We start from the raw sequence: 27,141 nt of genomic DNA on the forward strand, positions 1-27,141 counted from the left end.
CTGGAGCCAGCCAAGAGTGCACTCCCTAATAATATTTGGACCCATCTAGCATCGAAATTCAGGATCTGACCAATATTTACCTAAACGAGTAAAGCCCAGAAGATCTGGCGGGGCATGTCCTGCGTAATTAGGATGTACGACTTTGCGTATTGTCGTCGAATTCAGCCCTGGGCTTCTGGAAGGCCACAGCCACCCCGCTACTTTCGCCGACCATACTGCGGTGTGGCGGAGGTATTGATGTGGAAATATGGATCCTGAAGTCGAAATGTATGGCTATGGAATGGATAAGCCACAATATGAAGTATCCGCATACCAATGAGAGTCGTCAGTAAGCGCCCCATCGATGACGGGACAGTGATAGCATCCGACAGAGTATTGTATTGTCCTATACGTATCTAGCGGTGGTCTCATCGCCCTGAATGTGGGGTTCCATCCCGTCAGCAATCGATTCAGCCCTACATGTACCAAGCAGTTAGTTACTAGGTTGTAGATATAAAAGACAGGAGGGGCGCCCTTGAACTCTACCTCTGCTTCATCATTCTTGAGTCAATCACACATCGTCTCCTCTTGAGAGTTCCATCTTACCCACTTTCTATTACTCCAACACACTACCCAACACAATAATGTCCGGTCCTTACGATCAATACTCCCAGCAGCAAGGCTACGGCCAGGGCCAGGGTCAATACCAGCAGGGAGGATACCCCCAAGGCGGCTACGGACAGCAGCCTTACTCTAACCAGCAATACGGCCAGGAGTATGGCCAACAGCATGGTCAGCAACACAGTCAATACGGAGGCTCTGGTGACTACTACAACCAGCAGCGCGATTACAACCAGGATCAGTACGGCCAGCACCAGCAGAGCCAATACGGCCAACACGGCCAACACGGCCAACACGACCAGTACGGTCAACAACACCAAGGCCAGGGGTCATACGGGCAGCCTGGGTATGTCACCTGCCCCACCACTCTCTTCTGACGTTCATAAACTTCCGGTAACATCAGCTGACATTTTCTCTCTCTAGCTACAATGACCAGAACGCTCCCGGTGGAGCCCAAGAGGGCGAACGAGGACTCGGCGGTGCTCTCGCAGGCGGTCTCGCGGGTGGATTTGCAGGCCACAAAGCTGACCACGGTATTCTCGGTACCATCGGAGGCGCCATCATGGGATCCGTCCTGGAAGACGCCGTCAAGAAGCACAAGCACAAGGATGGTTCCTCCGGACACGGCAGCTACGGTGGCTCTCAGTACGGAAGTCACCAAGGCCGGCCTGGTTCGTCAAGCGGTGGTGGTCTGATGGATAACTTGGGCGGCTTCTTCAACAAGAAATAAATTACTTGGGTGGTCCTCGGCTGAGCCAGTACAGAGTACCGCAAGCTTAGAGTCAATTTTGCGAGTTTCTCTTTTACCTGTTTGATGACTTTGACCTGCGCGATGATGATCTGCTGTTGCTTCGCTTGTTTCTTCTTGATACCGATGTTGCATATGAGGCACTTTGCTTGACGGCCGATGACTAGATTTAATTTGTTTTGATCTGCACATTGAACTTGAAGACTGGCTTGTAGACCGTATATTGTGCCAAAGTAACGTGAGCCATGCTGATTGATTTGGTCAATGCAGCCCAAAGAACATTGCTAACATTGTAGCTATTGGTCTCGTCAATCATCAAGCGGCCTATATGTTAGTCTACCGAATGAGCCTGACTGAGATATTAACCGTCCACTCAAATCAGAGTAGCGTCTGCAGTCTATGTAGGTGACTTGACTTGAATCTCGTACTAGTACTGGCTGTGCTGATGACTCTCGAGCCGCCTGACCATAGCTTCATCGCGAGACAACCAGCCAGCTTGTTAGGCCCTGATAGCCGGCCGAGTATTGCTTGAGGACCTGGCACTTCATCTCTTCTCGTCCTGATTTGAAGTATCCGACCGCTGAGTCCATTTGGGAACCAAAAAAAAAAAAAAAAAGCGTCCCCGAAGACGTTTCTTGTCAATGGTAATGTCTGCTAGGACAGTCCACTGCTAGCCATGCAATACACATGACAGACTGACTGTATGAGCCCTTATATGCGAAGTACTGTCTTTCAAGCTTCCTTCCAACCAAATGTACCCAGTATTGCTGTAATTCAGAGGTTGTGAACTGTGAAGGGTGGAACCACCCTAAAATGGACTAGCATACACTATGTGTGCCTCAGGCCCAAACATCCGCCAAGCCCGACATCAAAAGTTCGATCGGCCGGAAACTGAGCATTTCGCATACGGAGCAGCTCAACCTTCTAATTCAGCATAAATCAAAATGATTGTTCGACAATTATGCGTGCGGCAGAGTATGTGTTCCATTGATAGTTCTTTAATATAACATCATTTAGAACCTGTTGCTAATCAGTCTTCTGCAGGCCGCCAATTTGCTCTCAACCGACACACTCGCATCTTGAGCCGACTCTCCTCGACAGGAGCTCCTGTCGAAACCGCAGAACAAACCCCCGCAAAAGAAGTAACGCAGCAGCCAGCTTCATCTGCCAGCGCCGTGAGTGAGGCAGGATCAGTAGCATTGTCGGCTAAGGAGGCGTGGCGCAAGCGCGAAGTGCAAAGTGAGCGAGAACGAACAACCTTCCTCCATCTCCTGCTGGAGTTCTGACTTTATACCCTTGCAGGACACAAGTTTCACGCCCTCGGTAGTGATGTAGCAGTTGAATACCAGCCAGAAGATCTGGTCCGAAATCCCCCTCGACCCTCCGATATCACCCTAGAATTGCTCCTCGCATCCCAAACACACCTCGGCCATTCTACTTCTCGCTGGAACCCGCAGAACTCGCGCTATATCTTTGGTATTCGAGAAGGTGTTCATATTATTTCGCTTGATGTAACTGCAGCGTACTTGCGGCGTGCAGCCAAGGTTGTGGAAGAGGTTGCTGCCCGAGGTGGATTGATTCTTTTCGTCGGCACACGAAAGGGCCAGAAACGGGCGGTTGTCCGGGCCGCGGAGCTGGCCAAAGGCTACCACATTTTTGAGCGTTGGATTCCTGGCAGCTTGACCAATGGACAACAGATCTTAGGCCATTGCGATACCAAGGTGGTAAATGCGTTTGACGAAGAATTGCCGGAATTCAAGGATCTTCGGACGGATCAGCCGGCCATCAAGCCGGACCTTGTGGTGTGCTTTAATCCCGTTGAAAATGTTGTCTTGCTGCACGAGTGCGGTTTGAACAATGTTCCAACCATCGGCATCATCGATACGGATGCCGACCCAACTCAAGTGACTTACCCCATTCCTGCGAATGACGACAGTTTGCGTTCCGTGGCTGTCATTGCTGGCGTTCTGGGAAGGGCCGGAGAGGCAGGCCAAAAACGGAGACTTGAGGAGGCGAAGAAGGGCAGGATCACACACCGACTCCCTACACTGAAGGAGCTCGGCATCAAGCTTCCAGAGAATATGGTTGAGACCGCCGAAAACAAGCAATGATGTGTGTTGGCTCCTAGTGAGGTTTTGTTATTTCATACCCAAAGTTCAGCATTCGATCAACTGAGGGACTGTATTGTATATTGCTCTGTAAAGTTTTCTCACTTCCTGGTGTGATCATCTGTATTAACAGCTTCAATTCAAGTCAACTTTCCGGGGATCTTTCTTTATATCCTCTCAAGAAAACGGCCATATTAATACGGATCCGTATCTCCTGGTAAGTTCGGGCTGGAGTGGCAGCCAGGTGTTCCACCACGAAATTTGAAGCAATATGTTCAAGAAGGTCAATCTGAATTCTCTTAAAACTATTCTATCTTTCTATTCTGCAACGCCAAGCCCTCTCTTTCTTTTCATTTCATTTGTGCATAGCCTTATTACCAACTATAGGGTATCGGCGATTTAAATACAGTGTGACTCATCACGCTGTAGCAATTAATTCTTGAAAGTATAAACAACGCGGCCTCGAGAGTGTTTACCCTTGTATTCAAGAGGCCTGCCATCATCAGACACAACGCGCCTCTCATCGCCGTTGTGCAAGATGATATCCAGATCCTTCCAAGCGGGAACAAAGCCGCTCTCTTCGTCGCGTTTGAATCCAACAGTCACCTTATCCTCCGTCGAGCTGTAGCTGATGGTGTACGTTGACATCTTAGGCTGCAGGGAAATTCCGTCATCCTCATACCAGCTATAGGAGAAGACGCAACCATGAGAGCTGCCCTTGGGAGGGAATATCTCAACGCCTCTGTAGTCGTCAAGTTCGTCTACCGCCAATGAAGCCTCGGTCTCATCCCCAGGCACTCTGGTTTGAACGGGCTTTCCAACAGGAATGGCACCACCAATACGCGCGACAAGCGGGATGCTATCTCTCCATTGCGAGGGGATCTCGACCCACTGACCGGAGGCATAATAGGTGTAGGGCGAGTTCATGTTGACATACCCAAAGTCGAACTCATCATTCGCCTTACGCGGAAGGTACATCTTCGCAACGGTTACACCGGGCTCGTACACGCCTCCGACGAGGATCGTGTCACCGAACCAGAACTGTTCTTCTCCGGACTTGAGGGCCTTGGTCCAGACTTCAGGATCGGACTCGTATCCCCATCCAATCCAGCGCTGAGGCGGAGAAGCGGTCAGGTGGCTCTCCAGGCCAAGGGAGTATATGTAGGGGAGGATCTCATAACGGCGCTTGATGGTGTCGCGGACCAGCGGAGTGATCTCCGGGTACATCCAGGGCTCAATGACATCTCCGACGGAGGTGTTTCCGGGCGACGTCTTGAAGCAGTTGATGGCGAATCGAGGCGAATGGATACCCAGTTGGACCCATCGGAGGAGGAGTTCGGGAGAGGGTTGGGGTCCTGTGGAGGAAAGACAGTCAGTCTTCGTAGTTCATCAGCGGCTTTCAAGGGTGGAGGCTTACCTTCGAAACCACCAATATCATGACCGCAGCACTATCAGAAATCAGCATGCAATGTTCGCCTAGCTCAGTCTGCTATGGTGGAGTCTCACCTGCAATAGTGAAATACCAGCGTTCAATGACAAGGCGTTGGCGCCTTTCATGCTCTCCCAACTGGTCACATTGTCTCCACTCCAAGAGCTGGCTGCATAACGAAGGGTTCCAGCAGTGGCGCTTCTGGTGAGAACAAATGGCCTGTATTTGGGCTCCATGTCGACTAAAGCATCATGAGAGGCTTTGCCCATGAGTTCAGTATGCATTGCGCGGCCCCAGAGCCCGACGGATTTGTCTCTCTGTGTCTTTGCCTGTTCAGCGACTACTGATCCATCCAGAGCCAGTTGCCATCCATCATCGGGAAGTGTATATTCGTTGTTGTCGTTCCACATACCATCGATTCCGGCTCGCTTCAGGCTCTGGACACCTTCATACCACCATCGGAAAGCGAAGGAGGAGGTAAAATCAATGTGGCATCCATCACCACCGGTCGCACCCCCTGCGCTCCATAGTCTCATTGTGCCCGGTTCCTGAGTATCGGGCTTCTTGAACAGTGCGCCCTCACTGACAAGCTTCTGGTAATCTGGATGCGACGCAAGCACAAAGGGTTTGATGTTGGTAAGGAGTCTGATTCCTCGAGCGTGGTACTTCTTAATCCACTCTTCAGGGTTGGGGAACCGATACTTGTTCCAGGTGAAGACATTGCGGACCTTGGGTTCTGTCTCTGCAATTGAGTAACCGGAGCTCATCTGGTGGGCAGAGCATGGAATGCCGTGCTCCTTGAGCTTGTCTGCGAACTCCATAAGTCCTTGGTGCGCTGGTGGGTCATCAAGCATGGTGTACTTGTAACCACCGGAGATGTAGCCATAAGCCCAGCGAGGTACAAGGAGCGGGAAGCCAAGGAGCTCTGCATATTGCCTCACGGTATCCTTGAGGGTCTTTCCTACGATCAGATACTGCTCGAGGCCTCCATAGTCTTGACGGTACACCTTGAAGTGACCCCAGAGCCCATCGATTTCAGAACCGACTGACCACGTCCCTCTGGCGTGTGTTGTTGAGAAAAGGGCCACGCAACCAGCGGGAGTCACTTTGATCAGCAACGGGATGTGCTTATACAACGGGTCTGTGTTGTAAACATCGTACCCGAAGCTGTCTGTCGCGGAAAGCTGGAAGTGACGCCCGGTGAGGTCCATGGGCGCCCTCTTCTCTCCCAGCCCAACATGGAGCGCATTCCGGTCATGCTCAGAATAGTGCGCGATGCCGGTTGCGTCGGCCACGTACGAGCGCAGTGGCAGATCCCTGTGAAGGGGCTTCTCTTCACCGATCCACGACAACGAGACTACTGGAGTATTGCTCCATTCCACAGTGGCCGTCACGCCGCCGACCTCAATTGTCTTGGAAGAACCGCCACCGGTGGCAGATACATGAATGCCATTGAGGTCTGTGTTTGGCTTTGAAATGCTCGGATAGGGAGGAAGAGGATGGTCTTGCGAGGAAAATGTCACGCGGAAAAGGTTTTGACGAATCGGTTCGAATGTGAATTCAAAGGAACGATCTTTCGAGTTTCCTGAGCGCAGATACACTGAGGGGTCTGCCGCGGTATTTCCTGAAGGCTGTTCTTGGTAGCCTTTGGGGCAGAATTCTTTTTGAGGCATGATTGCTTATAGTTCGGTCAACTGATTCGAAAGAAGCAAGTCAGGAGAACTCTCGCGGAGAATCTACAGGAGAAGAAGTCTACAGTACGACGACATCATATCTATTTCAATGCTTCCCCTCATCATCCCCTCATTCGAGAAAGGGTAAGGTGGATAAACCTACGAGTGGTGTCACTGAGGAGTATATGATCGGATTTCGGCCTCCATATCCGTTGGCATACTTTCATCCCCGCAAAATTTCGTCGGTCCATCGCCGTCTTCTCCGTGATATGTCTCACCTGGTCACTCTTCAGGTTGATCTGCCCATCGGGGTTCACTGCCGAAATGCGAAACTAAAATATCCCCAGACAAACACGAACCTTCGCCCCACTTCGAAGTCTTCAGGTCCCGTTCGATTGATTGGACGAGGCATCGGAGGTTGCCCGTCGCTAAGAGTCATGCTATGCAATCCTGCGGTTTTAGCTTCATATTACCCATGTGCAACCAAGGCTAGATGGGCTTGGTCTCGCAATTGACTTTTGCAGACCTACCTAATAATGGCTTTCCGCTGCCAATTGCCATCGGGTTTTGGGTCGCCTCGTCCGGGGTTGTCCCCCACGGGGTTCCCCATACCTCACTTCTCTAACACACAAGTCCTGGGTGGATAAAAAGGTCTCCTTGATCAACATGACAGGTCGTCAAGGAATCGAGTTTGTATGCTCGCAGATCCCACAGTGACCTTGGCGACGCATACTATCAAAGTCACGCCCTCTCCTTTCTCCTTCTCACCTTGTCTTTTGGCTCTTTAGGCACCTGAAGAATACTTCACCCATCTGGGACTTCAATCAAGGCCAGGGAAGCACAAGGGAACCATGTCCCTAGGAGCAGAGCCGGCACACGGTAAGGGCAGAGATGAGGAACTGATTGAGACAGTTCATCCTGCCCCTTATCAAGGTCATACGCAACATAGCGAGACAAAGAAAGATGACGCCCTTCAGCTCATTGAGCAGGTGGGCCACTCGACAGTGCTTACCGCAGAGAATAACGCACGAGTTCTGCGACGGATCGACTTGAGGCTGTTGCCTATTCTCTTGGGTATCTATTTCCTGCAACAGCTCGACAAGTCGACCCTCTCGTATGCCTCAGTTTTCGGTTTGATCGAGAAAGCCCATCTCCATGGCAATCAATACTCTTGGTTAGGCTCGGTGGTGTATGTCGCGCAGCTCGTTGCTCAGCCCCTTATCGCCTATATCTTGGTGAAGGTCCCCCTGGGGAAATTCTTAGCCGCCACCACTCTTTTGTGGGGTGTCTCGCTGACATGCATGACGGCGGCGAACACCTTCCCAGGCTTGCTGGTCTGTCGGATGTTCCTCGGTCTATTTGAGGCCGGAGTTGGTGAGTGTTTCCATGTCATTGTCAGCATCCATCATTGATTACTGACTGTGAGAGCAAAGCTCCGGCTTTCATCGCCGTTACGCAGATGTGGTATCGTCGGCTCGAGCAGCCTGTTCGACTGGGTTCATGGTACGCCATGAATGGAGTGGTGTTTATGGTAAGATTTAGCTTTTGAAAGAGTTTCAGGCATTCTTCTAGAGCTGTGTTAACAAGCATGTTACCAAATAGTTCGGCAGTCTTATAACTTGGGGCCTTGGACATATCGCCTCGTCCGTTTTCGAACCCTACCAGGTCAGTGATACTGCGTCTGTTCAACGTTCACGGACGTGTGACTGACTATATTACTAGATTATCTTCCTCTTTTTCGGTCTCATTACCGTCGTGTTCTCCGTGGTAGTTCTGTAAGTAGATGCTGATCAACCATCCCTAATGTTGGAAGCTGCTAATGCGGATTGTCCAGGCTTTATATGCCAGACTCGCCAATTCGTGCTAAATTTCTGAATGAGGAAGACAAACTGGTCGCTATTGAAAGGTATTCTACAGAAGATTTCGGGGCAAGCATTATGGCACATTGGTCCTAACGATGATTTAGACTTCGCATGAACCAGCAAGGTATCGAGACTCACCAGTGGAAATGGGATCATGTGAAGGAGACCTGCTTGGACCTGAAGTCATGGGTTTGGTTTGCTCTGATGTTTTCCATCTCGTAAGAGGACCAGGAACTCACTATACCGAGAATGTGGCTCACACACAGCAGGATCCCTAGCGGCGGCATATCCACCTTCGGCCCTCTTATTATCAAGGCCTTTGGATTTGATCAGTTCAAGACGATTCTTTTCAACATTCCGTTCGGTGCAGTACAGCTCGTGGCCACTATGGGTGGAGCGTGGCTGGCAACCTTCATCAAGATGAAGGGGCCTATAGTCATTCTCTTGTGTCTACCGCCAATTGCTGGCTGCGTAATGCTACTGCAAATTGCGCACGATGCGGAACACCGGGGCGCTCTGCTTGCTGGATATTACATTGTAAGTCATGAAGACCCTTTTTGATGAGTGCCGCTAACAACAGCCAGCTTTCTGTCTACCCAGGCATCAGTATGTTTCCTAAGAGGTATGCTTCTTACTGTAGCTGACCGACAATTAGCACCTATGATCTATTCCTGGTCTGCCGCGAACACTGCCGGCGAAACGAAGAAGAAAGTGACGACTGGCCTGTTGATTGTCGGACAATGCGTTGGCAACGTACGTGTGCCTACAGAAGAATAACAATAGGGAGTCCCATGCTAATGTTTCCCAGATCATTGGTCCCACTCTGTACACAACCGCCGAAGCGCCGCTTTACAGACGCGGTCTGCTCTCAAAGTAAGCAATCAGACACCACAGACTCGTTCCGGCATACTAACGAAAAACAGCCTCGCCATGTTCTGCGTACTGGTTCTTCTCTGCATGTAAGTTATCTTCTTCTCCTTTGCGGCACTCAAGCTCTAACCCTCACGTTTAGTATCAACCTGGTGTATCTCTGGTTTCTCAACAAGAAGCACTCCCAGAAACGAGTTTCAATGGGCAAGAATGCGACGATCATTGATCACTCGATGTACGCTGTTGGTGATGGTCCAGTAGACAAGGAGGGTGTGCCTATCCAGCAGACCGCCACGGAAGACAATGCGTTCAAGGACCTTACGGACTGGCAAAATGAGGACTTTGTCTATGTATTCTGATTTATTATCCATGACGTTGCTCGTTGGGTATCTGCTACTGAACTGTTTTTCTGCGGAAACTGTGCTACTTTCCATTTCCGGATTCAGTCCGAAGTGCCATCGCTTTTTGCTCACTTAGCCAGCCGGATTATGACCAGAGAGAGAAAGTATGTGTCCTAATCACATCCTGAGCAGTCCCAGAGCACTCCAGATAGTCCCTATTTACTCACTGATCCTTGCCTGAACTAGTACAGAGTAAATCTAATTATTCACCCTAAGAACCACATGACAGCCAAATAAAAGTCATTACACCCAAGCATGGCCATATCCATTCACATTCCTCCCTTTTTTAGGGCAATAGTTTCACATTGTCCTAATGATGTCTACAATTTTTGGGTTCACCTATAGTACTAAGGAATAGTGCTGACACGAAACAATGACCTGAGAATTCCCGTATACAACATCTGTATTGCTACCTAAAAGTCTATATGTTGATCTTGTTCTTCTGGACATGTACATATGTGTAGCGGCAAGTGCGGCACCCTGCGAGGCTGCGAGAAGCCAATCACCCCATCAAACGGGCCGTCCTCAGCCATGACTTCCAAGACCAGGGAGTAGGCTTCGTCCAACTGTTCGGGGGTTGGGGCAGTGTAATAGCAAAGATACGGACCCCCGGGCCATCGACAAAAATGAACTCGTGCTGTGGCAGTTGATTGATAATTCCAGCGATTTGGATTTGCAGGATTTGGGAGTTGGTTCCCATTCCATGGAGGCAGAGGAATTTCATGGCTTTGTTGTCGTTAGGGATGCAAGGTATGGAACAGTTCAACAGACACTATGGAGGAGTATATGTAGAGATAGTGATAACCCCACAATGAGATCCACATAGACTCCGGAGATCGAGTGGATGTTGACGAGGTGTCATCTTTGCCAAGGTTAATCCATGCAAGACATGTATCTCATCTCGGTGCCTTTTGGGGCCCAACAGAGAGGCTGACCACCAATGTGTCGGGCCTGGCTCGGCCACATTTTCCCAACATTTGCCGTTCTTGGATTGTTCGAGGCTGACATGTTAATAATAGTTGTACTAAGAGAGAAAGACAAAGGAGGTGCTTATTATTATTATTATAGTGCCCCCAGTCTGATCACTAGCGCCCATCCCCCGTCATCATCTACACCTCTTGCATTCTCTGCCCTGGTTCCCCTGACAGATACAGTCATCTGGTGTACGTTCGTCCATTGTCAAATTACTTGATATTCCTTCCATATACTGCTTTTCTATCTGAAGTCTGCGACCTGAGACGCAACCATGGAGCAAACTCCCGATTGTCTTCCCTATAGCCCGAAATTCCCACTCCCTTCGGCTATCGCCCCTCCCTTGTGGCTGGTATTATCTTCATGATCCTCTTCTTGGGGGTGACAATTGTCCATGTGTGGCAGGCCTTTCGGCATAGAAATATCTGGCTTGGGCTAGCCTTCTCCCTAGGTGCATTCGGCGAATTTGTCGGATGGTTAGGCCGTACCGTGGCGTATCGCTGTCCGTATTCTGTCAAGCTGCTCGAGATGCAGCTGGCCGCATTAATCATGGGTAAATCTTCAATTTCCTTTTCACTGTTGGGAAGCTGTATAACGATATGAACAGCCCCCGCCTTCACGACAGCCGGCATCTACGGCGTCCTGAGCCTGATGATCCCCATCATCGGACAGGACAAGTCCCCCTTGCGACCGAACCTCTACCTCATCATCTTCATGACGGTTGATTTCTTCAGTCTCCTCCTCCAGGCCGTCGGCGGTGGTCTTGCTGGCGCCGCCTTCAGCCAAAACACCTCCCCCTGGCCGGGAACCTACACGATGGTGGCTGGGATAATCTGGCAACTGGTCTCGACCTGCGTCTTTGCTACATTGCTTGAGTACGTGATCTACCGTGGCCTAGGCCCGATTGCGCGGAATCAAGCCCTGCGGCGGATCTCGCTGTCGTTGATGATTGCGGTTACGTGTATGGTGGCGCGGGGCGTGTATCGGAGCATGGAGTTGATGAATGGGTGGCGGGGGTATCTGTTTACGCACGAGGTGTATGCGATTATTCTCGATGCGGCATTGATGTTCATTGCGAGTTTGGTGCTGTGTGTTTGGAACCCAGCGGCTTTGATCCTGGATGCGAGGGAGAATACGAGAAGGCTGCAAGCTGGGGTGGAATTGAGACATGAGCAGGGTGCGAAGAAGTGATCGTCTTTCAAGATATCTACAGTACATACTCAACGGAGACTCAACGCAGTGTATTATCATTATCAACCAACATGACAGTTCTAAGGGTAACTAGGTAACTAGGTAACTAGGCAACTAATGATTAACAAACTGACTATCCTCCTCTGAACAGTGGATCCAAGAGTTACGCGCCAGAACAATGGATGTGTTTGTCACACTTTTAATATCACAGCTCTCCAGTCTGAGGTGTCTCTATCTAGGCAAGAATTATGCCTGAGAGAGCCACCTTATGGGCATAATGCTCTGTTCAGCCCTCTGTAAGGATTACTAAAATAGCTATCTCCCTTCCTTTACACATCACTTAAAGATATTGCGCGAAGGGCCTCTCAGTTAAGTGCAGCGTAACATGGGGGGCTGGGGAAACACTGGGTAATCGTCCATTTGATTATTTTGATCCATCCAAGCCTGCCCCTGCGCGTGAGACTATGATGAACAGAGTCCAAGCTAAGACGCTAAGCCCCTGGCCTTTGTGATGCCCTCATGAAAGTGATGGTGGACCTCATGGATCCCCCCAGCTTTAGGATGTATGCAGTTTAGAGAGCACAAAAGTGTCATGTAGTTGGATGGATATGATAGCTCGCTCGGCTTATGATAAGGGCCTAATTTGATCATGAAGAAGCTCATTCAGACTTAAATTTGTCTTATATTCCTTATTTTCAAAGCAAATGTCGACTAGATTCTTCCCAGCGCGTATAAAGACGTCCTGTCGCACAGTTCCATTTAAGCATAGACCTAAGAATGCTACACACTGCCGAGCCGGCTTAATCCCGATGAGGGTGTCACCCCACGGAGTCTATTTTCTCGACACTGTTCCGCTGAAATCTTGATTTCCCCAGATTTTCCCGCGTTCAACGAGTAGCTCCCAGTATTTTCCTGAATATGTGATATGTATTCACCCTGCGATGGATTCAGATGCATCATCCCGTGTCGTGTCGGCTCCACCGGGTAAGAAGCGAATTCCGGTATGTTTCCCTCTCCCTATCCAACGTGAGCACATGCGACATTATAGCTGACAACATGATTTAGCGAGCCTGTAGTGCTTGTAGAACGTCCAAGGTATGTTCTCTTTGTCTATAGTATTCTCTGACTGACCGCTGATGTACCCAGGTCAAGTGTGATGGGAAGAGGCCTTGCACCAGGTACCAATCGCCACCAGTGATACACATTGCTAGAGCGATAGTGCTGATTGTATATCAGGTGCAACAAGCTAAAAAAGCGATGTGTCTTTTTTCACATCCCAAAGGACCCTGCTACGGAGTACGTTCTCGCACCTGTTTTACGCCTACTCCCTGTATAACTGACGCCTCTGCAGGAGACTCGAAAACGTCGAAGCTGAGGTTCGTCATCTCAGAGAGCAAGTGGATGCTCTACGTGATCTTCTGCAGACATATTCAAACTCGGACGCCCGAGGTCTCATCACTGAGAGACAGGCGCCTCATAGAGAGAATCTGCCTCCCAACGGACAAGGCCCAGATTGTCGTACGTCCCCTGCTTCTCAGATGATACTTGGGTCCACCGTTGTGCCTCCACTTTCTGAGGCCAACTATGGAGATGCCCCAGCTGGCGACCAGCCTGGGGTACACAGGCTGGCTGCGAGCCCTGGAGAAGTTTCTACCCATTCTCGCATGCAAACTATCATCACAGAAGCAGGCAGTGTGACGAAGAGGAAAAGGTCTGGCTTCGAGATACGTGATGAGCCAGTTGCAGATTTTATCTCGAAGGGCTTGATGACGCCAGACCATGCCATTTCTTGTTTCAACACGTGAGATCCCTTGACAAAAGTTGGTACTTTGTCCCATCCTTGCTAACCAACGATGGTACAGATTCTTCCAAGGCTGCGTATGTGTTGCAGTACTTCCGTATCCTCGTCCTGGCTTGCTGATACGTACGTTGCCACAAACAGGACAGGTATATCCCGGTATTCGACCCCGAGTACGACACCTTCGATTCGGTGCGCTCGCGAAGCAGCATCCTACTCAACGCTATCTGCACGATAGGAAGCCGCATCGAACCCAGTAGCTACCGATATTGCTCTATGCCTTGTGAAGGCGTTTCGCTAACATATGTTAGGGTTCGGTCCTCAGATATCTGATATACTGCACGCAGAGCTCAAGAAATGGATCAATGTCATCATCCAAAACAAGAGGTTGAATTGCTTGGAGTCTGTTCAAGCATTGCTTGTTGTTGCCTGCTATTCTACGGAGCGCTCGTTGATATTATCCTTCGCGACTCGAATGGCCTTAGATCTGGACCTGGACGAAGCGTTCGAGGAGCTGACGCAGCGTATGTCGATGAAAGAAGTTGAGGGCTTACATGGAGCTTCTGGATCTACAGAGGAAGAATGCAGTTTGATGCGAAAGTCCAGAACCTGGTTCGGGCTACTGGTCTTGGAGCATATGTAAGCTGCTCTTGATCGATGTCGGACGAATGGATTTGACAATTATCGTCTAGTTTTCGTGTCGATGGCGGCAAACCGCCGGGCATCCGAGTGCTTGGGAACTCACGTCGGTGTCGAACCTTGCTCAAACATCCTTCATCGACTATTCTGGATTTGCGCCTGTTCTCTCAAGTTGAGGTAGGTAAACAGAAAGGCTGCTGTACTGTGAACTAGCTGACCATTATTACAGCTAAACGCCATTAGAGGTAATCTAACCGATTTGACTTGTGTTCTGAACGATCAGCTGATATCCAGCAGCTAGTATCAACGATACCTTGAGCGGCAAAGAGACTCTTATTCGCTCAGACATTGCTAGGTTCGTGCAAGAGGTCAGGGTTGAACTTGATCTCTGGTTCGAGTTCGTATCCCCTCCTTTCAACCCAACGGTGTGATATACTGACTGGTATCAGTGATTGGTTGCGCATCATCGGTAAGCTCATTGAAGATTACCAAGCTACCTATAATGATAAACGACTCACCCTCCACAGAAGACTCGATCCCCGCCGAAGCGGAAAAGCCGTTCCTCCTGCTCGCACTGCGCGTACAGAAATGCTGGGCCGAGATGATGCTTTACTGCAAGGCGCTGCGATCAATGGGCGTAGAGAACGTTGCGTGCGTTTTTCCGACCTGGATCCCCCCCGCTCGTCAGCTAACATCCGACAGGGCGATGTCTTCCTCCGAGCGAAATATCCTCGTCATGGCCAAGGCCGGCGCCCGCAAACATCTGCGCCTGATCAGCAGCGAGCCGGACTTCTACCTCGCGAAACTGAAATACGCCATGGACTTTGTCTGGGCCAAATGCGCCTTCTGCTTTCTTCTCCTCCTGAAGCTCTCCCGTCTCCTGCCGGAACGAAAAGAAGAACACCAGGAGCTCCTCGAGCACGGGAACCGACTGCTCAGCGAACTGACCAAGAGCGCGGACTCCCACGGCAACACGAACGGCAGTAGCAAGATCTACCTGCAGATTCTCAAGCTCAGCATCGAGAAGTACGGGAGGGCCGTGCAGGACAGCGGGATGGATGTCGACCAGGCGGCCATGGTCCCATTCTGGGAGCTGTTCGATGCGCAGGCGGATTTGCAGTCGTTTGTGCCCGAGCAGTTTGTGACGGAGTGGGATTTCCCAGGCCTGAATCTGTTCTATTTTCCTACCGCGTGGCAGGATTTCTTTGGGGATTTTTCACTGGCAATCTAGTTGATAACTTTGAAAGAGGGTAAGCACGCGGGGAAATCGTTCCGAGTCTCATTATCGTTCGACCATGTACATATAAACAAATACCCAGATATGTATAACGTATGAACATCCTCTATCTGCCTCAAGAAACTTTTCCTTCAATCTCATGTTGAAATGAACGAGACCTGGATATCTAACAGAAAAGGAAAAATGTCAAAACATGACAAGATAGGCATGTCTAACCCAATGCTCTCATGGTGAGCTCGACACTGTAGCGAGTCAGCAGGAAAATCATATCAACGACGTAAGAGGAACGTACACAGCAAAGGTACCCGCAGATACGGGCATAGCTCTCAGGAGAGTCGGCCCCAGGCCCTTCCAGAAGCCGCCAAAGCCCTCCGCGGCAAAGGTCTTCTTGAAACAGTCGGTCATGCTCTTGTATTGCTGCTGCGCACCGAATCCGTCGCACTGCATCTTACTCTTGACCACGTCAAAGGGGTAGCTGCTCAGCCACAGGACCTCACCGGCAAGACCACCGTAAGTCGCGACCTTGATGCTGGAGATCTCCTCGCGCTTGATGTTGTTGCGCTTAGCATCCTGGTTCATCAGGTACTCGAAGGTCAGAAACCAGGTACCGTAGGCCTGGGCTTCTCTGAGATACGTGACGTTCTGGCCCCTGTAGAGACCGCGCAGCACGCCTCCCTGAGAAACGAGTTTCCGGATGCAGTCGAGCGGACCGGTGTACAAGCGGCCCTCGCCGTGAGGTTGCGTCTGCAGGCGGATGCGGACGTGCTCAATGGGGCCCGAGAGGGCGGAGTTGGTGAGACCCGCGAAACTTCCGGCCAGATAGTACTGACCGTAGGAGAGGGTCGGATCGGCATACTTCTTCTTGTTGAGCTCCTCCAGCCGTCTTCTGGCTTCATGGAACGCACCGAATTGTACGCTGACCTGCAGGATATGAGTTCTTCTTGCAAGCAAATGTCAAGGAGTTGAATCTTAGTCTTACACAGGCACCGATACCAACGAGCGGGGTCAAAGTCCCCTTGTAGAAAGCCAGGGGACCCTCATTCTTGAAGATTCTCGTGGCGCAGTCTAGAGCGCTTTTGTACTCTGACGTTGTCTGTAACCGCACCTTGACAATATCTGACAAGTGTTAACCAAGGTTTGACTCTATCTGTGAGTTCTCTGGTTCACCCACCAAAAGGCTGTCCTATAAGCCGTTAGTATCGCAAGCGCGTACAATTGATTAGAAGTGATATCTACATACCAAGAAGCACCTGAGCAATGCCGCCCGCAGCACCAGCAGCCAAATCCTTGAGGGTGCGCAGAGCTCCTCCGCCCTTTTGCATGTCCTCAAAAGCCTCCGACTCCATCTTGGCGTGACAATGGATCGAGTTGATCTGCGATAAGACTCAGCGGCAACTGGCGCGGGTTTATCTGCCACAAGATGGTTCGGCGCGAAGATAGAGGATTTGTCTCACTTCCCGGAGGACCAGAGGAAACTCTCAAGGGATATAAAGATCCTAGCACCTCTTATCGGGGCGGAATGGTGGAATCTCTCCACTGCAGCCATCCCAATCTTCGTCTCCGATTCGGCAGATACGCCGACGCACGTGACCTCGTGCGCGGGAAACAAAAGTCTGGAAACGCGTATTTCATTTACCGGGTATTAACCGTGTGTATCGTCTGGAAATTTGACCCCCGAGGGAAACGCTCCGACTATCATAGCAGTGCTGGAGAGAGAGGGAATGATCTCTTCCATCGAATTATGCATAGGAGGTTAGTGGTAGAGGTAAGTGATCTCGACTGCAATCCTCGATTATGATTCTAATCCAGATACATCACAGCTCTCTCGCCGTCACGGGCCCGAATGGTCATGCCCAGCCAGGTCCAGGAAATCTGCTTCTGCTCCATTACCAGCCTATGTTCCCCGACGGAGCTTTCGTTCATCCCTCGCGCTCCTTGAATCGTCGTCCGAGTCCGCAAATCCTAACGAAGATGGGTCGGTATCCCGTCCAGCATGGGGAGGTTCGAAAATTGGTGGTCGCTGGGGAGCTAAGCAGGCGTTTAAACCTGCCACATTGAGTCCGGCAGAACAAGCGCTTCGCGATTCGTTGATAGCAAGGAAGGAAGCCGCCGCGAAGGAGAAAGAGGTGGAGAAACAACGACGGCAGGGGCTTGGGCTACGTGAAAAGACGGACGATTTGATACGAGTAGTCGATACTTCTGGAACGAGGCGAAACTCCGCTTCGTTACGGGAGCGCCAGCCAGAGAAGAATGTCGATGCAGCTTCGAGCAGACCAGCGAAAATTTTTCGATGGAATGATTGGGAATGCCCACGATGCCAGTACCATTGTTTCGGGAGAACCAACACCTGCCCACGCTGTAATACCCCAAAGCCGAAATCGGACGCGCCAGCCCCCGAGTCGCCTCGTCAGATCAAAAAAGGACAGAACGCCTTAAAGATTCGGAGGCTCGCCCAGTCGTTGCAGTCGGAATATGAAAACTCGGGACGCCGTCTCGGGGATTTGATCCCAAAGGCCGGAGGTTTGAGAAACATCGCGCTTGATAACTACCTTGTGGAGACAGGACGCAAGACCGAATCTCTACCTGCATCAACAGAATCAGAGACGCAGTCAATGGCAGAACAGCGACAGTCGAATGCTAGGGATAAGGTTACAGAAAGCCGCGGTGCCGACCGCCAAGCTTCTGGAGCAGGGCGCAAATCATCCAAACCGGAGGCAGACCCATGGACATGGGACCAGTCAGCTCTGGAGAAACTTCAACAGACATACGAGACAGAAGCTCAGAGTGGGCAAAAGCCCAAGCGGTGGGAAGGTCGCAAGGAACGAGGAGATGATGTTGACGACGAAGAATTTGACCCAGAAGACGACCGCCGCCGTCGCCGCCAGGAACGTAAGCGCCAGAAGAAAGAGAAGGCCCGGCAGAAGGAGCTCGAGGCGGCGGCTCCCAGTCCTCTCTACCTTCCGGAATTCATCAGCGTCAGCAACCTCGCTGATGTCATAGGTGTGCGGCCGGCACAATTCGTTCGGAGGATGGAGGAAATGGGATTTGAAGATGTCTCGTACAGCCATATTCTTGATGCTGAAACAGCAGGCTTGATCGCGAGCGAGTACAACTTCGAGCCTATCTTCGAGACCGATGATCAGGACCTGGTTGCTGCTCCCGAGCCAGAAGACAAGTCTGCATTGCCGCCTAGGCCACCGGTAGTGACGATTATGGGTCACGTCGATCACGGCAAGACCACCATTTTGGACTGGCTCCGAAAGTCGTCTGTGGCCGCATCGGAGCACGGGGGTATCACACAGCACATTGGTGCATTCTCCGTAGCTATGCCTTCGGGCAAGACTATCACCTTCTTGGACACTCCTGGGCACGCAGCCTTCTTGGATATGCGTCGTCGCGGTGCGAATGTAACTGACATTGTTGTGCTGGTGGTTGCTGCAGACGACAGTGTCAAACCACAGACTATTGAGGCCATCAAGCACGCCACCGAATCCAACGTTCCCATCATTGTCGCTATCAGCAAAATCGACAAGGAAGGTATCAACCCAGAAAAGGTCAAGCAAGACCTTTCTGTACATGGTGTTCATGTGGAAGACTACGGAGGCGATGTCCAGGCTATCGGGGTGAGCGGAAAAACCGGTCAGGGCATGTTGGAACTCGAGGAGGCTATCGTTACCCTCTCGGAAGTTCTTGACCATCGAGCCGACAAAGACGGTGCGGTGGAAGGATGGGTGATTGAAGCTACAACGAAGAGCTATGGACGTGTTGCGACGGCTCTCATCAGACGTGGTACCCTGCGACCGGGAGATATCATCGTTGCTGGTACAACGTGGGCTCGTGTTCGCACGCTTCGCAATGAAGCCGGTGTCGCCGTCTCCGAAGCTGCTCCCGGCATGCCGGTGGAAATTGATGGTTGGAGGGAGCAGCCCACCGCCGGTACCGAGATTCTTCAGGCGGAGGACGAGCAGCATGCCAAGGACGTCGTGGAGTACCGCCAAGAGAAATCGGAGACTCAGAGATTGAGTGAGGACACATCGGCCATCAACGAAGCCCGCCGAGAGCAGCAAGAAAAGCGACGGCAAGAGGAGAACGAGGGAGCGGAAGCTCTTGCTGACCAGGATGCATCCGGACCCAAACCGGTGCATTTCATCATCAAGGCCGATGTTGGCGGTTCCGCCGAGGCGGTGCTCAATTCAGTGACGGCCATTGGCAACAACGAAGTCTACGCCAATGTGCTCCGCTCCGAGGTTGGGCCCATCAGTGAGTTCGACATTGAGCATGCGGCCACGGCAAGCGGCAACATCATCTCTTTCAATATGCCGATCGACCCTGCCATGTCCCGGATGGCGGAACTGCGGGGGGTCAGAATCATGAATCACAACATTATCTACAAGCTCATGGATGAAGTCAAGGCGGCGCTCAGTGAGCAGCTGGCGCCATCGGTCACACAGCGTGTCACGGGTGAAGCAGAAGTCGGTCAGATCTTCGAGATTACCCTCAAGGGAAGAGAGAAGGTTGCTATCGCGGGATGCAAAGTCCGTAATGGTGTGATCCACCGGGCCAGGAAGGTTCGGGTGCTGAGGGGACAGGACACGATCTATGATGGTACGCTTATTCATTTTTGGGGGACACCTCACTTACGGCATAGATGACTGACTGAATGTATAGGCACGATTGCGTCGCTGAAGAACGTCAAGAAAGACGTGACCGAAATGCGCAAAGACACGGAATGTGGTATCGGCTTCGAAGGCTGGACCGACTTTGCTGTGGGTGATCACATCCAGTGCTACGAAGAGATTTATGAGAAAAGATACCTCTGAGCTTTTCTCAATCTCCATCACTGAGACGACCTGCTCTTCTGTAACCGCGTCTGGCAGGTTACTGTATTCTTACCTGGTTGAATACCTTCTCTTCTCTTGTGCAAATTGACACGACAGATAATACGCGGGTTTGGGAAAAGTCGCATATACCTGGAGATCTACATCTCATGTACAATAGGATATCATTATCTATAGGCTATTCATGACAAAACTACGTCTCTAAAATTAATCTACGGAAGAACTGCATGATCCCCAACTCCTACTGGACTTATTCACCTCGCCTTCCACCTCACCCTTCCCACCCACTTCGCCCAATCTTGCACGTCCTCCCTCTCCATTATCCTCTCGACGGTATAGTACTCCCTCGCCAGCTCCTCATTACTCGCCATCCGATGCACGAAACTATGACACGCCCGACACAGCCACGCCACACTATTCAGCATCCACTCCTCATGCCACCCCTTCTTGAGCACCTTTGCATGCACCCCGCGCGGGATCAGATGGTGGTACGAGAGGGGGATCCAGTCGCGCTCGCAGATCTCGCAGGCGTCGGTGCGCGTCGTCGCCCATACCGGCGGTGCGGCCGTCACGCTGGCCACGTACTCGCTGAGCACTGGCAGAAAGAAGTCAGGGACGTCGGAGGGATCGGGAACGAGGCCATAGACGGAGAGGGAGTCGGAGACGGCAACGGGGATGGTGGCTGTTATAGACTCGAGGAGGGAGCGGGGGAGCGGGGAGGCGGCGTATTTGTCTGCGAGGACGGGGTCGTGCTGGATGGATGAGTAGGAGAGGGTTTGGAGATCTGCTGGTAGGGAGGGGAAGGTTTCTGATGCGAGGAACTGTAGCAGTAGCTTTGGTTCAGCATACCTCTACACCCTCGTGACTCTGTAAGGCGGGGTTCCGTACATCGATGAACTCGGCCAACTCTTCTGGATTCACCCGAGATGGTAGAGATGAGGAGTCGGAAGCCGTGGTATCGGTGCCAGCTCCATCAGTAGCGGGTTTCCTCGTGCCACGTTTAGATTTCTGTGCTTTTCGCTTCGCTCCTCGGTTTGCTCTGCCATTATCGGATCTTTGCACGATTGCGCTGGAGAGACATTCCCGAAAGACCTCGTAATTGCTCCCCTCGCTGGTTCCACGCGAGGCCATCGAGCCGCATAGACTGACGCTGAGTGGACTGGCCTAGTGCGGTCGTAGTCTGGCAATGTGCGATGATCGTCCGGGTTTGGAGGTGGAAACACGAACCATCGCCGCCAGCCCTATCGAGAATTGACATCACCGCTGTTGTTGTTGCCTACGATGCCTGGGGCGATTAAGGTGCATCTCCGCCACTGACCTTTGCCAACCAGTCGATTGTATACTGTGAACTGACATATTTGATCCCTGGAACAATAAATGTAAAGTAGAGAAATTGTGATAGCTCTCGATATCCATGGCAGCGTCGTCTCCCCCGACTATCGGCAAGGAGCTGGGGCTACTCCGTATATTTCGACGAAACCATGGCACATAGAATTGCGAAAACCCGGAGAGCAATTCAATTGAATATACCTAAGGGTCTAAGACTGAGCAGCATGCGTAACCTCTCTCGAATATAGTATAGCCGGTATTTACGTTGAGCTACCCATTGTCACTGCCTGACCACGAGTGCATATCCTACGTGAAAGTGACATGAAACGCCATTTGCAATCCCGTGCAGAGACAGACGCATATATGGGCAGTGCCGATCTCACGAACTTGATGAATCTTCATGACAACATGACCCCCTTTCCGGACATGAAGGAAGGGTTCCGACAAATTGCGGCGTTCCCGAATATGAAGGTGGTCGCCTTAACCAACGGCACCAATTCAATGGTCTCCAACGCGATTCTGCGCTCCAAACACCTTGCAATCCGCGTAGGAAGTATCCGGGATATTATTCTATCGATGATATTGGGCAATTCAAGCCCTCACCGGCGGTCTACTATCATTTGGCGGAAAGGACTGAAAACCTAATGCATGGAAAGACGCATGGCCGGTCGGTGGAAATGCTTTTGATGTCACAGGAGCCCTGAGCCTAGGCATGAACGCCGTCTATGTAGACCGGAAAAACTGCGGTAGGAGAGAAAGAGCAGTGCCGGGATTGCAGCCAACGGCCGTAGTGAGCAACCTTGGCCAAGCCGTAGATCTTGTCAGCAGCCATCATACGATCTATAGCGGGAGATCATGAGCCTGCCCTACTTGTGCAGCAATGTGCAGGCGGATTGTCCTTGAGCCCATTTCGTACGGCTCGAAAGGCCAGTCCAGCAATACAGAAAAGTGATGTGCGCTGTCAATATTTCCAAACGCTCCACAAGAGTAAGAAGGATTTGGGGTAAGTCAGCGATCGTTCATCTGACCTCCTATTTCCCCTCCAGGATCCATTGAGAAATATGGATATCAGAGTGAATAAGGAGGAGTGATCAGTTTGATATGAAAGAGAAAAGAAGAAAAAGGATTGAGTCGCGGGAAGAAATTTCTGGTTTTATAGCGTTGATACTACTGCTTATCGATAAGGACGGCTCTCTTGGCATGTTTGAATGTGGCCGCCTGAAGAGCATCACATCACTCTTTCAACTATGAACACAACGAGATTGACTACTAGAGTATCGATGTAGCTTTGCCTTGCCAGAATGGACAGGCCCGGAATGAACAGGCTGTGGGATCCCAGCAAAGCTGCTTGGTTATATCCTTTGCGTGTACGTTTATCCCACTATTCTTGTTGCCTGTATAGTCACTGACCGCTTCATGAACGTCACGTAGGGAATTTACTACTTTGCGTCGCATCGATTTCTTTGGCCGCTGTTTCGGGCACGCTTGATATCTATCGTCCTGCTTTCTACATTTATTCTCTTCATCCTCTTTCTTTTCACATATCTGCCACAAGTTGCCTTTCTCGCCATCTTCCAAGGCGCCGGTGCTTGGGTCAATGGTGCATTTCTCGTTCTTGGAGAAGGAGCGGCCATCGTAGCGCTACTGTTTGAGGCATTTTTCGTCGACGAGACCTTGGTGGACATCTTTGATGCTGTTCTTGTCAACGAGGGCCATGGCGAGCTCGTCACCGCTTGTAGGGTCCTGTATCCCCAAGGCGACGACGTTCTCAAGCGGCTGGGTAAACCGACCCACAGCGCGGTGTATTCGCCGTTCTCTCTGCGGCAGATCATCGAGTTTATACTCTTCCTGCCCCTGAACTTTATCCCTGTCGCAGGCACTCCAATGTTCTTGTTGTTGACCGGTTATCGCGCGGGGCCATTTCATCACTGGCGGTATTTTCAGATGCTGGATCTGTCGAAGAAACAAAGGAAGGAAAGGATCCGTCGACGGCAGCTTCAATACACTACGTATGTACCTCGTCTTGCGCGTTGATCTATTCAGCCGATCATTTTCTGATCTATGGACGCAGATTCGGAACGGTTGCTTTGCTTCTACAGCTGATTCCTGGCTTATCAATGCTCTTCCTCATGTCAACTGCGGCCGGGTCTGCCCTCTGGGTAAGGGACATTGAGAACAAACGTGATGCTTTACGAGGACGACATGACGGCATGAGTAATGAGTATCCTGACGATGACAATATAATCTAACTCTTCACCTGTTTGACCTTATACAAAGTGGTTTGGCCGAGTTTAGGACGCGATGTGCCCTTAGTGATTTGCATTATTAAGGAGTTCCTTCTTCAATTGAACATCCACGGACGGTCCTGTGATTGTGATCGTTCTTCGTTCTGGCGCAGTCTGGTCGCACCATAGATGTCTCGATATGAATCGAGGTTTCAAATCCTCGTCCCCAGCCTTTCTGGTTGACTCTTCGGGAGATTCAGACCATGTCGTCTTGGCTCCTTAGTAGTCTAGCTGAAAGTTTATTTGGACTTGACTCGAGGAAAGGAGACATGAGTCACGTGATGGGTACTGAGGGTGAAACAGTAACATTCAACGAAGTCCAGGCCAGCGGCTCAACATGCTAGATTTTCTGAATGTCTCTGCCCCTTTACAAGTACTCGCAAGGATTGCTCGCCAAGTCTTGATCCAGAATCCAGAACAACCAGTATCTAGTCTGTTCGCACTGCCGAAGTGCTTCATTATTGTACAATACCGGTATCGCCTCCACTTTCGGGTAGCTGTTTCATCACCTTCCCGAGCCTCGGACTGCACTGTTGAGCCAACTTCGAACTTTAGAAGACAAAACCATGTCATCGCTTCTACGCATGGCTGGTTCTTGTCTTCATCTTTGATTATTTCATCCTCACTGTGCCATCTTTCACCTCACGTCCGACAGTGACTCGCGTGGTGGGGTAGCTTTGTATTCGTTCTTCGGGGTCATCGGGGACTGGATACAGGGGGGATCTCGAGGCCATACCTTGAACGTCGTCATTAGTCGTTCGACAATTATCGGTTCCCGGAATCTCTGACCCTTAGAAGCATTCCTCGTCTTGCGGAGAAAGAATTCCAGGGATTTGCTGGCTTCATAGCGAGTTAGCGACGTTCATCCGGATTGAGTGCCTGAATCCCCGATGATTCCGGCCTGAGGCATGGAAATGGTAACGAAGTCACTCGGATGAGCCAATGGACAACAAAACCAGACTCCGAAAAGCATGTGATGCTTGTAGTATACGCAAGGTCAAGGAAAGTACTCATCTTGCCGAGATCAGTATTAATTAGAACCGCCAGGCTAATTTATCGGCTAAAGTGTGATACAAGTGGACCACCCTGTCGGTCATGTGCAAGCCTGGACATCCCCTGTACCTATGAAAGACCAAGCAGACGTCGTGGCCCTCCGAATCGCCATGCAGAGGCGCTGAAGAGACTGAGACTAGGAACTTCACCTAGCGCTCCTACTGCAAACTCTCCCAGTCCGTCAGATTTCTCTCCCCCAACGCTTCCACCAATATCCACGGTTAATCAGAATCTCACATCCACTTCAATTCCATCTTCGGTAGAGTCCATCTGCCCTTTTCCCACAGCGCGGCTGTTGGTGGATGATTTCTTCACGTATATTCACCCACTGGTCCCCATCCCTCATGAGCCCTCGTTCCGCGCCGCCTTTGAGCGACGGGAGGACACCACCAATCCGACATTCCTGGCCCTCCTGGCCGCAATGATCGGAAGCCTGGTGGCATCCTTCCCGAGGAGACCAAAGCTTCATCTCAAGACCGAGGCAGAGAAAGCGGCCTTTCCCCACTCTCTTGCCTTGGTCAAGCGCTGCCATGATGTTGCTGTGCAAGCTCGAGGTGTTGGGTACCTCGATCGGAGCGCCACAGTCCATGATGCTGCCATCAGCTACTTTCTGGGTCTCTGCTCGGCTTATGTCTACAACTTCCGGCGATGTCGGATGTACCTTGCCGAGTGCCGTACGATGTTGCATGTGTACGATCTTTGCCGCCAATCGACCATGCAGTCGTCCTATGGGCCAACAAGCCCGATTTCTTCTTCGTCGGCCACATCACAGGATCGACTCAGTGGACCCGCTGAGCGCCCAGTGGACATGATCGAGCAGGAGCTCGCGCGGCGACTGTTCTATGTGACGCTAGTCGGCTACCGATCAATACAGCAGATAGGCTCCGCTGACACCCCAATCTATCTTGCTCCAGAGACGCCGACGGAGCGCTACCCACCATTACCCCTTGAAGTGGATGACGAGTTTATTTTCAGAACACATATCGAACCTCAGCCAGCCAACCGGGTTTCGCAGCTGGTGGGTTTCAACGCCAACGTCCGGGTCTATAACTCGTACAACGCCCTATCCGCTTGGGAGGTTGCGTTCGGCAGTGGGCGAATTTTTGATTGGGAGCGGCAACGGTCTCTGCTGTTCGAATGTTTGCAGAATTCCAAAGGGGCTTTGGCCAATGTGCCACCGGAGCTATCACTTCACCCTCACCGGGACGATTCCGCGGATGCGGCTGAGGACCCCTGGATGCGCGAGCGTCGCCATATCCAATACGAGATCCAGAAGGCGAATATCTACGTGAGCCAACTGGCCACCAGATCCTACTTGGCGGAGAAGTACTGGAGTCTCTACGCCACCTGGAAGATGTATCACCGAACCTCCGAGGGGGGAGGACCCGGAACTCCAGTGAAAGTGGAGGGCAATGCGCACAACGGGATCGACGATGCTGCTCAGAGCGACTACATTGGAAAGACTATGGCAGAAGAACGGCGTCTCGTCGTTCGAGATTTGTTTGTCTTGCTACAGTCGGTCAACGAGCTTAATATGGAGCCCAACGGTGCCAGCTTTGTATGTATCTGCTCTTTTCCCCTTCGTTGAAAGCTACCTAACCGTCCGTCAGACCGGTAAAGTCCGCCAAGTCGCGTCAACCCTGCTCAACCTTCCCACCTCGCGGACCGAAACGACCACCTTTACACCCGCCACCCCGGGTCCCAACCCCATCACCCTCGCCGAGGCAGAATCCTACCTACACGCCTTCATCGACACCCTCATCCGACTGGAGGGACTCGCGGCGCCCACTCTGGGCACGGCCGGGACAAGCCCCCACGCCAACGGACGTAGAATGAGTTATCTGAGCGACCGCGAGCAGGATGAGGAGGAGCTGCGCCAGTGGGCGAGTCTGAAGGACTACCAGGCGAAATTCAGCGTGTTTACTGAGCTTTGATTCTGAATCCTTACCAGTGTAATGTAGACTATGGCGGGCTGGTGTTCAGGGCGGATATACTGTGTTTTAGTGGCTGGAAACGGTCTATCGAAATGGTCAAATTTGGTGACTACATCTAGGGAATTATAATTATCCTTATGGTACAGTACAGTGTACAGTGCATCCACCTCTAAA

The 27,141-nt window shown here is 51.3% G+C and overlaps 11 protein-coding genes across 11 annotated transcripts, besides 2 other annotated features; 8 read left to right on the forward strand and 3 right to left on the reverse strand.

Annotated features, from left to right (window-relative positions):
• Positions 1–623: 623 nt before the first annotated feature.
• Positions 624–1,330, forward strand: hel10 (putative high expression lethality protein Hel10; the record flags this gene model as incomplete). Its single annotated transcript, XM_001265006.1, has 2 exons — positions 624–946; positions 1,024–1,330. 2 exons carry the CDS (start codon positions 624–626, stop codon positions 1,328–1,330), a joined length of 630 nt encoding a protein of 209 aa, XP_001265007.1.
• Positions 862–896: a microsatellite.
• Positions 1,331–2,292: 962 nt separating the features above from the next.
• On the forward strand, positions 2,293–3,459 carry NFIA_018120 (mitochondrial 37S ribosomal protein uS2m; the record flags this gene model as incomplete). The annotated part of the gene is made up of 3 exons (XM_001265007.1): positions 2,293–2,323; positions 2,393–2,587; positions 2,651–3,459. 3 exons carry the CDS (start codon positions 2,293–2,295, stop codon positions 3,457–3,459), a joined length of 1,035 nt encoding a protein of 344 aa, XP_001265008.1.
• A 429-nt stretch (positions 3,460–3,888) lies between these two features.
• On the reverse strand, positions 3,889–6,558 carry NFIA_018130 (putative alpha-glucosidase; the record flags this gene model as incomplete). The annotated part of the gene is made up of 3 exons (XM_001265008.1): positions 3,889–4,811; positions 4,874–4,904; positions 4,963–6,558. 3 exons carry the CDS (start codon positions 6,556–6,558, stop codon positions 3,889–3,891), a joined length of 2,550 nt encoding a protein of 849 aa, XP_001265009.1.
• Positions 6,559–7,409: 851 nt separating this feature from the next.
• On the forward strand, positions 7,410–9,649 carry NFIA_018140 (putative MFS transporter; the record flags this gene model as incomplete). The annotated part of the gene is made up of 11 exons (XM_001265009.1): positions 7,410–7,932; positions 7,992–8,089; positions 8,161–8,223; positions 8,281–8,333; positions 8,393–8,464; positions 8,525–8,638; positions 8,699–8,957; positions 9,001–9,026; positions 9,076–9,173; positions 9,229–9,293; positions 9,344–9,649. 11 exons carry the CDS (start codon positions 7,410–7,412, stop codon positions 9,647–9,649), a joined length of 1,677 nt encoding a protein of 558 aa, XP_001265010.1.
• Positions 9,650–11,026: 1,377 nt separating this feature from the next.
• NFIA_018150 (putative RTA1 domain protein) lies at positions 11,027–11,854 on the forward strand (the record flags this gene model as incomplete). Its single annotated transcript, XM_001265010.1, has 2 exons — positions 11,027–11,216; positions 11,271–11,854. 2 exons carry the CDS (start codon positions 11,027–11,029, stop codon positions 11,852–11,854), a joined length of 774 nt encoding a protein of 257 aa, XP_001265011.1.
• An 85-nt stretch (positions 11,855–11,939) lies between these two features.
• Positions 11,940–11,970: a microsatellite.
• Positions 11,971–12,805: 835 nt separating this feature from the next.
• Positions 12,806–15,522, forward strand: NFIA_018160 (putative C6 transcription factor; the record flags this gene model as incomplete). The annotated part of the gene is made up of 12 exons (XM_001265011.1): positions 12,806–12,855; positions 12,931–12,949; positions 13,001–13,032; positions 13,091–13,150; positions 13,206–13,655; positions 13,802–13,908; positions 13,964–14,291; positions 14,345–14,468; positions 14,521–14,536; positions 14,589–14,688; positions 14,741–14,760; positions 14,819–15,522. 12 exons carry the CDS (start codon positions 12,806–12,808, stop codon positions 15,520–15,522), a joined length of 2,010 nt encoding a protein of 669 aa, XP_001265012.1.
• Positions 15,523–15,739: 217 nt separating this feature from the next.
• NFIA_018170 (putative mitochondrial carrier protein (Ymc1)) lies at positions 15,740–16,874 on the reverse strand (the record flags this gene model as incomplete). The annotated part of the gene is made up of 4 exons (XM_001265012.1): positions 15,740–15,770; positions 15,821–16,449; positions 16,508–16,644; positions 16,769–16,874. 4 exons carry the CDS (start codon positions 16,872–16,874, stop codon positions 15,740–15,742), a joined length of 903 nt encoding a protein of 300 aa, XP_001265013.1.
• A 74-nt stretch (positions 16,875–16,948) lies between these two features.
• Positions 16,949–20,348, forward strand: NFIA_018180 (translation initiation factor 2; the record flags this gene model as incomplete). The annotated part of the gene is made up of 3 exons (XM_001265013.1): positions 16,949–17,293; positions 17,349–20,133; positions 20,197–20,348. 3 exons carry the CDS (start codon positions 16,949–16,951, stop codon positions 20,346–20,348), a joined length of 3,282 nt encoding a protein of 1,093 aa, XP_001265014.1.
• A 272-nt stretch (positions 20,349–20,620) lies between these two features.
• On the reverse strand, positions 20,621–21,497 carry NFIA_018190 (HNH endonuclease; the record flags this gene model as incomplete). Its single annotated transcript, XM_001265014.1, has 2 exons — positions 20,621–21,187; positions 21,255–21,497. The coding sequence occupies 2 exons, from the start codon at positions 21,495–21,497 to the stop codon at positions 20,621–20,623; spliced, it is 810 nt and encodes a 269-aa protein (XP_001265015.1).
• A 1,499-nt stretch (positions 21,498–22,996) lies between these two features.
• Positions 22,997–23,944, forward strand: NFIA_018200 (EI24 domain-containing protein; the record flags this gene model as incomplete). Its single annotated transcript, XM_001265015.1, has 3 exons — positions 22,997–23,062; positions 23,127–23,704; positions 23,767–23,944. The coding sequence occupies 3 exons, from the start codon at positions 22,997–22,999 to the stop codon at positions 23,942–23,944; spliced, it is 822 nt and encodes a 273-aa protein (XP_001265016.1).
• Positions 23,945–24,914: 970 nt separating this feature from the next.
• NFIA_018210 (uncharacterized protein) lies at positions 24,915–26,967 on the forward strand (the record flags this gene model as incomplete). Its single annotated transcript, XM_001265016.1, has 3 exons — positions 24,915–24,986; positions 25,047–26,591; positions 26,644–26,967. The coding sequence occupies 3 exons, from the start codon at positions 24,915–24,917 to the stop codon at positions 26,965–26,967; spliced, it is 1,941 nt and encodes a 646-aa protein (XP_001265017.1).
• Between the last annotated feature and the right edge of the window lie 174 nt (positions 26,968–27,141).

This window comes from Aspergillus fischeri, genomic scaffold (genome assembly GCF_000149645.3).
Source record: "Aspergillus fischeri NRRL 181 1099437636249 genomic scaffold, whole genome shotgun sequence".
In the NCBI taxonomy this organism is placed as follows: domain Eukaryota; kingdom Fungi; phylum Ascomycota; class Eurotiomycetes; order Eurotiales; family Aspergillaceae; genus Aspergillus; species Aspergillus fischeri.